This window comes from Stegastes partitus, unplaced genomic scaffold (genome assembly GCF_000690725.1).
Source record: "Stegastes partitus isolate 25-593 unplaced genomic scaffold, Stegastes_partitus-1.0.2 Scaffold1545, whole genome shotgun sequence".
NCBI lineage: Eukaryota > Metazoa > Chordata > Actinopteri > Pomacentridae > Stegastes > Stegastes partitus.
The window spans coordinates 65101-78188 of NW_007579276.1; the positions used below are offsets into that span (position 1 = coordinate 65101).

The following is a 13088-nucleotide window of genomic DNA, read 5'->3' on the forward strand; positions in this document are numbered from 1 at the left end:
AAGCACAACAGCTGATGAAAGTGTGCGTTTGCTGCCACAGAAAAGGTGATCAGTGTTAGGACTACGGCGTCTTCCTGCTCTGAACTGGACACACTTCTGCCAAATAAGTCATTCTGAGTCCTGTGTTTAGATGTTCTCCGTCTCATCCGTCAAAATCTACATGATCGTTCACATATTAATGCACTTTTAGCTAAAAACAGCTGGTAGGCCTGCTTGTATGAGACACTGGACTGCTTCCTGCTTGAAGCCACGATGAACAACAAACAGCAAAAAAGAAATATGAATCTTAAAGCTGCTTGCTTAAACATCTTAGTCTGAAACATCTTCCTGGGTGTCATGATGAAGAGAACTATGGAGCCGCCTGGCCGGTTCTGATCCGTTCCTGTACATGCAACACATTCTGCTCCTCTTTTCTTGCTAACGATATAAAGCAGAACACCACAGGGGCAAGAAGGCTCACCGTGCTTTCAAAAGAAAAGCTCCTCTTCTGTGTTACTTCTAAAGGAACTCAATGTCATCTCTGTCTGACAGTGACGAGAAAACTAGACTGTAGTGAGATTTAACCACATTTAAAGGAACATGTTTCGCCAATGGGCTGCTAACACATGATCTAGACTGGACTTTGATATATGACACACAAGATGTCCTGTGTGAAGGTAAATCAGTTGAATTCCTTCGGTGCTGCATCATACAGAAGCATAACTCTCATGGTTATTTCTTTTCTTAGGTGAAGATTAAATACTTTTGTTTAATCCCCTTTTATGCAGCAAAATCACAAAAGTTTCACCTCCTTTCTGATCCGACACTGAGATTTGCGGCTCAACACCTAGATTCCTGGTGGACCGTACGTCAGAACAGCTCAGACAAAAGCAGAATGCGGTAGCGCTGACATGAACACCGACCTGAAACCTATGATGGGACACTCCTTGCAGATGTTGCACTTGGCCTGGTGTTTGGCGGTCTCTGCGGCGGCGACGCGGTGCAGGACGGGCAGCCACACCATGGACTGGGGCTCCAGACGCATCCAGTCCAGGAACATGGCGGCCTCCAGTTCAGGTTTGTTGTTGGCCTGGGAAACACAACATGAGAGGAAGCATCCTTCACAAATCATACACGAATCTTGCTTATATCAGAATTGATTACATTATTGAAAGCTTTTTTATCTGCTAGAGGTAAGTTGGACACATCTGTAAAGAACCTGTTCATGCTACAGTGAGCCAGAGAAATGCAGTATCTATTTTATTATAGAGAAAATCTTAAAAGTTCTTGATCTGTCCTGCCAGACGACGTGGCAATGTCAACAGCTGTGCAAACACTCCTACTGCACTACTGTCAGCGTTTGAATGCATTTTAAAAGCGTTAAGGGGCTGGTACAGGATGTGGAGGTGCTCGTAGCGGCTGGGTATCCACAGCTGCCTCGTCAGGCTTCCTGGGCTATGACTGAACATTCAGAGGACTTCATTAAACTATTAATTTCTGCAGCACTCCCTTTGTCCAACACGAGTCAGTAGTTTTGCATTGACAATGTCGGAGGAAGAAAGTCAATTTGGCGTTCCAATTAGGGACTCCAAACATTTAAAGGCTGGATCATGTTTTGAAGATCAGGAATAATTCAGGCAGATTACTGGGAATCTTTGCTGAAGTCCTGCATGCTACCGGATTAGCTGCATGATGCTGAAATTCACACAGAGATGCTCTCGCTTAGTGTCTGACCTGGTCTACTGGAGAGGCACTTGTTCTCCTGGTTGTTGTTACTATCCTTCAGTGTTTTCCCTTCGAATTTCCTGCAACATTCTCAGTGTCTGAGTTCTTTCTGTAAATAATCCTGATTCAGCCTGACGTGAACACACACTGCACGAGTACATGGTCTTCATCCGGAGTGCAAATGGACATGCAGACCATGACAGCGTTGGACAGTCCTGACTACTGGTGAGTACATCTACCAGACTGCTAACTCAGAACCGAGCACTTTGAGTGTGTGACGTACAAACTGGAAGCAGCTGCGGACGGAGGGCTCGATGTTGGAGCCGCCAAAGGAGGCGACCTCGCCGAGCTGCCGGGGGATCTGGATGGAGTCGTGGAGGAGGAGGCCCAGGCGACGCTGGTCACAGAAGCCTGTGGCACTGGCGACCTGACGGAACAAGACTGGAGGAGGAGAGGAAGAGGCAGAGGAAGGATGAGAGGTGAAATCAGAAAGGTGGGAGAAGATTTTTTAACAATGGAGGCCACAACACAGACAGAGAAGGGAAGATAGGAAAGAGCATGAAGGTGAGGACAGAAGGAGGAGATGAGGGCCTGAACACCAACAGCAGCAGATATACGACGAGCCAAAGTCACAGTAAAATGACTTGCTCAGTCTAACGCTACAGAAAATGAAAGGAAGCCTCATGAATTATGGGAGCACATTATTTGGTTAGACCAAGAACACTTGTTTGGGTGAGATGGTACCAGAACTTGGCCACGACTACCCCAGTGAAGTCCTGACAGCGACGTGCTGTTTCCATAGACGCACAGGACTTTACTGCACTGAAGAATGAGCCCACAGTCAGTAAACGTGTTACTGGAGCAAAGAAACGCCGAGAAGCTGCTCAGGGTTCAGAAAGTTTAACTCTTAAAAACTACATCTCTCCTGTTTCACCGTGAAGAAGTTCTAAACATATGGTTTCCTTCAGCTGGTTAGCAGCAGAGATGGGCTTCATCGTACAGACGTGACCCCACAAACTGAGCTTGTACGAGCACATTTTAAAATAACTTTTAAGGTAAGCTCATCACCAGCAAAATCATCTAAAATAGTTTTTCTAGTGTTGTGCCATAAAACATAATGCATTTAAGTCAAACATGTATCCGCTGAACACAGCTGGTGAAAGGTGCTGAGCTGCAGCAGCACAGCCTGGTGAAGAGCTGCCATACATGCTGTGGTGCTAATCCTTCCATTAGGAGACACAAACGATAACAGAAAGTCCTAAACCTAATTCATTCTGGTGCCAAATCACTTCTCTGGTCAGTTGACTACTTGCTAAATCACTTTCACTCTAAAACATATGCATCTGAACATAACTAAAATGACCAACCTATTTTCTTCGCCACTATTTTTGGCAACATGGTGACATACAGACGCGATACTTAAACGTATTGCACTGACTTACATCGGTATTTATCCTCCAGGTGTGCCTTGCAGAGCGATATGATTCCAGTTTTGAATGACAGAGTCCTGATCTTTCCGGTACGACCGCTGTCAACCAGCAAAACAACATGTTAGATAAACCTCCCCACAAACAGTGACACTCCAGTGCACGTGGTGAGCATGCAGCACTTACGTGTCGTAGACGTTGAGAAGCCAGTTGAGGCACATGTCGACACACAGTGGCACGCTGACCAGGTGGGAGTGGCTCTGCTCCAGCCGCTGGTACAGACTGGTCAGACAGGTGACCAGCTGGGAGATGTCCAGCAGCTGCTCGTTCTGCTTCAGCCCGTGTTGGTCGAACACCTCACACGCCATCGGCATGCTCAGCAGGTCCACTGAACACAGAGAGGCACAAAGAGAGCAGACATGCACACGTGACTGCTGTGCTGAGGTTGAGCAGAATAACTGGGTTCAGAACCTCCATGATCAAAGCATCACTGAGCTGGAAGCTGCTCCGTAGTCCAACGTCAACTCTGAAGGTACCACAACACCACATGGTTCATCTTTGTAATTCAAAAGGTCCACTAAAGGACAAGAGGGAGGATTGTTTATCCTGAGACACTTCATCCTACAACCTGTCTGAGGATGAGGACATTTCAGATGACTTACATGGTGCACGCCTGAAAAAGTCTTCTTGATAAACTGGATATAATGAAGTTTGTGGTTTCACTTAAAACTGCTTTTTGCTTTGCCAACATATTGCCAAATCAAAAAGCAGTAAACTGTTGCTAACTGGTTGGCTAACACGCTAACCCACTGGTCAGTCCAGACACAGAGCAGCACCACTGTCCAGCTGTAGGCATGTTGATGCTCACACACTCCTACTTTTCAGTCAGCAGCAAACTGTTGGTTTGGTGTTAAGCAGGAAACAGGAACTAACAAGAGCCCCGAGCATCAAGCAAGTGAGTCAAGCTGTGGGCAGCATGACCTGAAACTACAAACTAAATAAGGCTCATTAGATATGAGAGAAGCTGCAGATTGGTGGCTAAAACTCTGGAGCATGAATCACAATCGACTTTATTATTCGACCAGTTCTTTACATAAATGAGGTGATTCGTGCAGCTTTGCTTTTATTCACATTACACATTTTTATTTGTTCTATTTTTTAAAAATCGTATTGTAAGACTTTTTTGTCGTCTCCCTTTGTCTTTTAAAAATGTAATTTTATTTATTTTTTTATGACACATGTATTGACCGACATGAAGGAAAGGAAGCGTCTCACTAAACAGTGCTGCACAACTTAACACACACACACACACATACACACACACACACACACACACATACACACACACAGTGAGAGAAGGTAATAGTACTGAGAAATAAAGAGGAGGAAGAGAGACAAAGCATCCTCACAGCAGGAAGTAAAGAGAAGACGTTAAAAAACAGAGCGACAGCAAATGAGGTGGATTAAATAAAGGAAGAGTGATGCCGGAAAAAAGACCAAAGGAGGCGTGTGGGAGGGCTGAACACAACGAGAGGAGCACTCGTGACAAGAGGAGAGGACTTGAACCTAGAGGAGAGCTATACATATGCATACACGTATAAACTATAGATAGACGGCGTACTCACAGCAGAGAGCCTTCTGCAGGCGTCTGAGCTTCATGGCTGTGCGGTAGGCTGAGAACCGAACATTGTTCAGGTCAGCTGGAGAAGGAAACACATCAAGAGAAAGAAGACAGTGAGATTTAATACTTTCATCATTAATTTAACTTTAACTAATGGTGCTGCTTCTCCTGGCTCAACTAAAATTAACTCATAATGTCCTCGTTTCATCTCCACTGACGATCAGATGTGCTGTGAAGTTGTTCTGTGTCACTGTGAAGCCTTTCATGACTGCATCAGCAGACAGGTTGGATTTAGAGCACCTATAAGAAGTGTTCACTTCCTTGAAAGTTGTCCTCTTTACTGCTTTTTAACGTTGAATGATGATCAATTAAATGAGGCTGTTTTGACAAGAGTGCACAATTTAAAGAAGATTTTTACTGCCAAAATGACAACTGACTTCGACAAAGTAACGCACATCCGTTAAAAGCATAAAATAAGTGACTGAATTAGTATTCACCCCTTTGGAGTGTGTATTTAGTAGTGACGGGTACCGAGCCCCAAACATCGATAAGCTCTGACGCTAACGGGTCTGCTAACGGTTCTGCTAACGGGCCTGCTAACGGGCCTGCTAACAGGTCTGCTAACGTGTCTGCTAACGTGTCTGCTAACGGGCCTGCTAACGGTACTTTATAGAGTAAAAACAAGGTTGTGTTGTCGTGCCCTCCACCTCCCCCTCTGCTTAGCTGGCACCTCTCCTTTGCCCCCTTCCCCCCGTGGGCAGAGTGAGGTGTGTGCTGTCCCCTGAGCAGGTCTGATGGAGAACCAGCTGAATGAGGACACCTGTGGCGGGGGGTGGCTCACCTGTTCATGATCTAGCACTGGTCAGAAAAGCTTCAGTCGAGTCTCTGGTCTGTTGTTGACCCTCTCTAACATCTGCTGTCCTGTTCAGTACTTTGCAACCTTAGAATTCTGTTTGTCTGCCGGTGGCGTGTGCGACTGGCCACCACTTTGACTTCACGCTGTCTATGTGTGAATTCTTGTGTCCGTGTTCCTGTACAACCTTCCCAGCCTGCTACCAGCCACCTGGTCCTTGTTAGTTCTTGTTCAGCTTGACCTTACAAATTCGTAGCTTTTGTGACTTGCGTTTCCAGCTTAGTGTCCCTCCTGGGCTTCCATAGATCCACTGTAACTTGAATTTGTATTCCTGTAATACCCTGCTTCTCCCAGCGAGTGTCGCTCCCGCCCCAGTCCCAGGTCCTCCCTGTGTTGCTGTATGTTGTGGAAATCCTGTGAATCAGCTGCTAAACTTTGACTGTGTCTAGTCTCTGCATTCGCCAGAACATGTGTCGCACATTCGATCTAATCACCGTGAGACACGTCTGTATCTGGTCCATGATGCACGTTCACTTTCCAAATCCCAAACCGTGGTCTGCAGCTCAGACACAACACCTGTGCACTTCTGCTCACTGTCTTGCTGGAAAACAAACCTTTACTCAGGTTATATCATAGTTTCCTGCATGTATTTGACCCCTCTAACTGTAGAAGCCTTCCAGGAATTGCTGTTGAGAACCATCCCCTCTTCATGATGCTACCAACACCTCACCACATGGAGGGGACGGCGTGTTCAGGACGCTGCTTGATGTTTGCCAAACACAGCGTCTCGTCTGATGGCCAACAAGCTCAACTTTGGTCTCCTCAGACTAAAGAACCTTCTTCCAGCAGACTTTAGAGTTTCCCACATACCATCTGATGAACTCTGGTCCAGACTTAATACGAGCTATTTTCAGCAGTGACTCTTTCTGCGACTTCCGCATAAAGCTTGACTGGTGAACAGCCTGGACAGCTGTGCAGTCTCTCCCAGCTCAGCCACCAGTGCTTGTGAGCTCCTGTGCACTGTGTCCAATGAGGTGAGCCACTTTAAAAATGGTGGATATAGTTTATAGTTTGACTTAACTGACATTACTTTGGATAAAACTCTCATTTTGACATGAGTATTGTTTTTTTCCCCAGTAAATCCTTGTCATAAAAGCCAAATGAAATTGATCATGATTCGATGTTAAAAACTTCCATGAGCTCTTTTTAGCAGCACAGCAGCAGAGAGAACGTGTGTCTTACCCAGAGACTGGTAGAGCTCAGCCATCTTGGGATGGTCCCAGCATGTCGTCTGGGTCTGGTGGCTGGAAGGAAACAAAGAGGAAACACAAGTTGAACAAACAGATCATCTACCAAACTGTGGATTGTGCCATACGAGACAAATGGGGCTGGGTTGACATGTCAGTCCAGACGGCTGCCTGTAGAGCACAACAGCTCACTATAGATCCACACTGGTGCACACGCATGTTCTCTGACATGTTAAAATACGTTCTGTAGACAAAGGCATCTCTGTAGCACCACAATGCTGTACTTATAACGGTATTCTGTGACATATTCTACCTTTATATAAAAAAATAAGTGGCTAGATAAACTTTTGGCTTCACTGTTCAGCATGTGTATATATATATATATATATATATGGCTCACACAGACAGCTTCATTTTCTCAGTAAGTATTTGTGTGGCTATAACAAGTGGCCTCTCATCAAATTGCCAGGACACACTGCCAGCAAGTTCTGAATCAGATTCATTAAGAAAAAATTGAATGAAGAGATAAAAAGCAGAGTTGGTGATTTTAAGCCGAGTGTATTTTATTGCACAACAAATCTGTTTCAGTAACTTTATGCTGATATTTTACAATATCCCCCAAACTTGATTGAAAGCTGGATTTTTTTTTTAAACATACAGACGCCTGCATTAAAAACATAATGTTTCCAAAGGGGACATGACCACCAACAATGGGACCAGTTCAACTGGAGACTTTCTCACTCTGACCTACCAAGAAGACGACAGGACTACGGTACCGTTACTACTACAGTACACACAGCTGTACTGAAATATTCAAGCTAAACCACATTCATCCAACCAAACGGACAAGACGAAATTAGATAATTCATTAGAATAAAGTCACCAAAACCACATTCAAAGACATTGCACTGCTTATAGCAAATCTGAAGATGGTTGCAGCACAATCTGCTGCAGACAGTACGTTGTGCATGGAAGAGGAAGGCACATATGTGGACATATTTTAACTTGCTTAGTCGTACGACTGATCGAACTTTCCTAAAACAACAGAGGAAGATAGAAATGAATTTTGGGCGACACTAAAATGAATCTCAGTCAATGAATTAGATCTCCAAAGTCCTGCCCTACCACATTAATGTGTTGTTCATCTCAGATCACTTGGGCCTATTGCTCAGGCCAACTCAGATTTGATTGAAACTTTTTTAGGATGATGAATATTTAAAATCTGTGACATGTCAAATACTTTCCTAAATATACATGAGTGAACAAACGTCCACTTAACAAACAAAACACACAACGCTAGTGTTTGGTTAAACGTCACTTAACCATTTTTACCTCCACTAGGTGCTGTTGGTAGCCGTCTACAAGCTGCTGGTTGTATCTTTGACACGCTCTTTGGCGGACTTGTCACAGATTAATTCAACTGCTTGGCTTTCTGGCAGACTTGTTTCTTCATGCCAGTCCACAGGTGTAAAAATTGTGGAGCCCAGTTAAGGTGAAAATGGCCAAAGGGACATTTACCAAATACTAGCACTGCTGTATGTTTATATTTTCGCCCCAGCAGATTCTGTCATATATTCAGAAGACCTACAACAGATATATAAAAGAACCAACACGTGACGTACAAAAAGTTGTCCAGTGCTGTGAGGAAGTGTTTGCCCCCAGATATCGGTTACTTCATCTGTCACACTTCAATGTTTCACATCAACAAAGTTATTTTAATCAGACAAATGTGGCCCAAGAAAACACAAAATGCAGTTTTTAAATATTGATTTCATTTACCAAAGGAAAAATGATCCAGCTCCCCCTTGACCTGTGTGAAACACTAATCGCCCCCTGAGCTACCAGTCTACCAAATTCATTGTCAGCTGGGTTCAGCTTCAGCAGCCACACCCACGTAGGCTCACTGCCAGGCTTGTTGGATCTAAACATCTCTAAATACAGCCTGTCTGGCATTGTGAAGTAGCTGAAGGGTCTCAAGAAGCAGCTTCGAGAACAGATGTGAAACCAAGTCACTGACATCCATCAGTGTGGAGGGTTACAGAGTCACTGCTGAGGCTCTGGGACTCCACAGAACCACAGTGAGAGACGTCATCCACTCACGGAGAAAACAAGGAACAGAGGGGAACCACCAGGAGTGGCCACCAACTAAACCTGCTCCGAGAAAAGATCACGTCGACATCTCATCCAGAAGGCCACTAAAGAACCCAGACGAACATCAACAGCACTGCAGGCCTCTGACTGACCTTCACTGAGGCCAGTGACTCCACAATAAGGAAGACACTGAGACCAACAGCATCCATGTGAGGGCTAGAAGGTGCAAACCTCTCCTGACCAGAAGGAACATAAAGGCTCATCCTGCATTTGCAAAAAAGTACCTGAATGAGCCCCTGGACTTCTGTGATAACATGCTGTGGACTTTTTGGAAGTAATGGGTCTGAAGCTAACTGCATTCCACAAGAAGACCATCGTACCGACAGTGAAACATGGTGCTGGTGTGATGTTCAGGGCTGCTGTGCTTCCACAGGACGTGGGCTCATAACCGATGGAGCCATGAATTCTGCTCTATTCATATCTATTCATGACCTAAACGCAAACAGGTCATGCAGCAGGACAACCACCTAAAACACACAACAAGTCCACCTCTGAATGACTCAGAAAGTACAAAACCAAGGTTCAGGAGAGGCCCAGTCAAGGTTTGGATGACAACACACAAGGAGGTCATAAACATAAAAGCTTGTCAGTGGCATTTCCCACAATGCTATTGATCCAGAAGCTGTAATACTACATCCAGTAGCTTATGCTCACGGCTGAGTTGAAGTTTGAGGGTAATCTTTATTATCTCTTGTCCTGAAGTACACAGGAAAACAGATTAATGTGATAAAATCATCATCAGCTAAAGACAAAATAAGGTTAAAATACATCATATGAAATCACACAGACAGCAGTAGCAGTGTTTTAGTGTGTTGGCTGTATGTGGGACAGGAGCTGAAACAAGCCAAACAGAGGACGGCTGCTGTCGGCCAGGACTGACTGGGCCTCTTTATGGCTCTATCCCTGTAAAGGGCCCACAGATGTCTGAGGTCAGCCTCTGTGACCTTTCTGTGAGTGTTAACGATTCCTTCAACCTGTTCTTGTTCTTCCCAGTAAGTGACCGAAACCAGCAGATAAAAGAGAACGTTAAAACAGACAGAAAACATTTTCATAAAGAGGTGTTGACACTGAACCTCGTGAGTGCTGGTGGCCTTTCCACCAACAACCTCAGTGTTTGGAATGAAAGGTGACTTCTGAAAGAATTCAGAAGCGGACACAAGAAACGGACCCTGCTATGGGCCATGCAGGAAGCTATATGCACAACATGTAAGAAACACAATTCAATTTTGAGACAAACATACTCAACACAAGATCAAAGCAAAGCCCGTGTGACGCCAGCTGATTCTGTCCTTCAGTGGTTCCAGCTCTCAAATGCGATCCAAGTCAGTCGGATGGAGGAACGTCTCGCTTCAAACACGGCACAAGTCTGAACTGCAGTCAGGCACATTAGCAGAAAGACGTGTTCAAGCAGCCTTAAGCTGTGCTGAGTGATTTAAGGAAGGCTTTTCACATCCAATCCTTGTCCACAAACATCACAGAGACAGTTTTTTGTCTGAGTTCATGTAATACTGACATCAGACACATACGTGCTTCCAAAGCCAGACAGCTGCACACATCTGTCACGTGAAACAGCAGCAGTGGTAACGCCATTAATAACTTGTAATTAGAAATTATCCTCAGCATGGAGACACAACAGTCGAGATGCAACGGAAAGTCACACGGTACACTGTCCTTCATACATCTACCCACATCTCAGATGGAGGTATCTGCCTGAACACACACTAACTCTGGAGGCTGGAGGTGCATCTCTGCAGGAAGCATTTAATCACAGAGCGTACAGTGAGCCGTGTGCTAATGGCTGCTGTTCTTACAATCTGCAGCTTAAATCAGGTCACACTGGATTTCTGGGTCACTTATGAATAAATTCAGTTGCTATGATGCTGAAGTGTTGTACGTTGTGCCCTGCTCTGATTCCCGCCCTATGGACACGGAGGAACAGTCCAAAACAACATCTGAGAAACAAACAAAGCATAGGATTTGTGAAGAGGTGAGGACTTCCTACTGTTTGTGCACAGTGATGGAAATCATGTTCGAAGCTCCTCCAAAGTGCGGCAGCGACTCAAAACGGTGTTCATGATGAATTGTAAAGGAGTGGATGACGGAGACTCTCCTTGTACAGTCTCAGCACAGCTTGCTTTCCTGCCACATGCACAGTTGGTGTGCTTGTAGTGCAGACAATCTGCGTGACCCCAAACTTGGGCTGCATGCAGACGGTCGGTGAGCTCTCCTGCAGGGTCGATACAAAAAGCATGTGTTGGCTTAAGACACAGAAGGCTTCTACGAACTTCCACTTCATACGTCCTCTGGATTATATATAGACATTTGGCCCCTTGCAATCTTGGAAATAAGTGTGGCTTCTTATGAGTCTCTTGTGAGTATATGTGAATGGCAGCATCTGTGAAGCTTCTGTGATGATGTTAAAAGCCTCCTCAGTGGCTGTTAGAATGAAGTGCTGCAGTCATTCTGTCACTGATGTGAAGATCAAAAGGAGAGGTGGAGAGAAGGCTTCCAACAAAATACTGACACTCTTAGGTGAGTAAGAGCTACAACCAAAAACATCTGTCTGTTAGTGTGTGATCAGGCTCACGTACATGTGAGCAGGAGGTGTGACTACTGAACACAGTAGGTGGCGACACAAAACTCTAAAAAAAAAACTGCTAACAAATAGTAGCCTGTTTAAAACACAGCACCGCTGAGGGTTCCTTGACAGACAAAGTGCTTTCAGCTTCAAAACTCTGGCCTGAGGCGTGTCGATGGCAACCGTGGCCCTGCCCAGCTTGTTAAAGGCACACATGTGGAGCTGGTCGCGCCCCGGCGCACCTGCACTTAACCTTTGTCAAAACAGCACGTACAGCTTATGCTCCACATGCTGCCGTGATTTTCTTGAACGACCCTTGTTTTTCTCTCTCCCACTCTAGAGAATGATGGGAGGGGCCCCATGGAGAAGAGCTTATCAAAAATCCTCCAAGTTCAGTCTGTGCAGACCTCAGTCACCCAGCATGTCCTGGGTGGGGTCCTGGGTGGGGTCCTGGGTGGGCTGTTCCCAGCTGCTCGGACTGACTGCACTGGCTGCTTTCATCCACAGCGCTGCAGCAGCTTTAGTCTTTGCTTCATTTCCTTAGAAATGTCACAAGAGCAAGGCCAGTAACTTGCAGCAATTTACATCAGCTGCTCAGCAGCAAAAACAAGTAGAAGCATTTTTAAAAAGTGACACTCCCATCTCCAGCAGCTGCAATGACTTGAACCTCTGAATGTCAGGCGTCAGGTGAAAACACAGGACGCTCCACTGTCTAGTTAGAGGTGAGCTGTTTCACTGAACACACTGCTCTGTTGGACAAGAAACAATAAACACTGATGACCTTAAACCCTAAAAATGTCCAATCTACTCTTGCATGGCACAAAAGTATGAGTGTGAAAAAGATCAGATTCCTTCCTGTTACCTCAAGCAGCGGACACACACACCCACACACACACACACACACACACACACCAAGTAAATAGGTAGCCAAACTCTGCAAACCCAAACTGTCCGCACTACCAAACCAGCTGGCTCCTGAGATCCTTGGTTGGTCGGATAACTCAACCGATCCAACATTCAGAACCGCTTCACCTGGTGACTGGCCAGCTGGACCTCTGAACTGAAACCAACAGCACTGATCAGGATCCAGTTTACTATGCAATGAGACAGATAACTTCACAGGAGTTAAATGGTAACTTATGTCAGTCAAACCAGCACAAACAGGTTGTACTTTCTGTTAGAATTGGAAAACCCTTTAAGGATCCACACAAAGCACCGACACTAATGGACCGAAGAGGGACTTTCATCCTGCTATCCACACTATGGTGCAAAAGTTTTTAGTAGAGGGCTTTCAAAATAATGCTGCTTTTGAGGTGTAATTCTTAATAGTCACAAATTGCTGACCCTGGCCCAGCTCATGTGCCCGCTGCCGTCTCTTCCCACCACCCACCGATCCTCAACTCCGTATTAGCTCCCCTCAACCACAGCAGCTGTAGCCTCCTATACGGAGGCAGCGACACACCTCTACGGCGCATTGTCCTGATATGTTTACACATACTGCAGGACT

At 45.4% G+C, this 13088-nt stretch overlaps 1 protein-coding gene across 1 annotated transcript in view; it reads right to left on the reverse strand.

Moving 5' to 3' along the window:
• dmd (dystrophin) overlaps positions 1 to 13088 on the reverse strand; it is a 123849-nt gene that overhangs the window by 17652 nt on the left and 93109 nt on the right. The window contains exons 50-55 of the mRNA XM_008300463.1: positions 6848 to 6909; positions 4757 to 4831; positions 3318 to 3519; positions 3147 to 3232; positions 1988 to 2145; positions 903 to 1069 (exon numbers count right to left, since the gene is read on the reverse strand). Coding sequence (XP_008298685.1) covers positions 903 to 1069; positions 1988 to 2145; positions 3147 to 3232; positions 3318 to 3519; positions 4757 to 4831; positions 6848 to 6909 — 750 coding nt within the window. The remainder of the gene's footprint in view (positions 1 to 902; positions 1070 to 1987; positions 2146 to 3146; positions 3233 to 3317; positions 3520 to 4756; positions 4832 to 6847; positions 6910 to 13088) is intronic.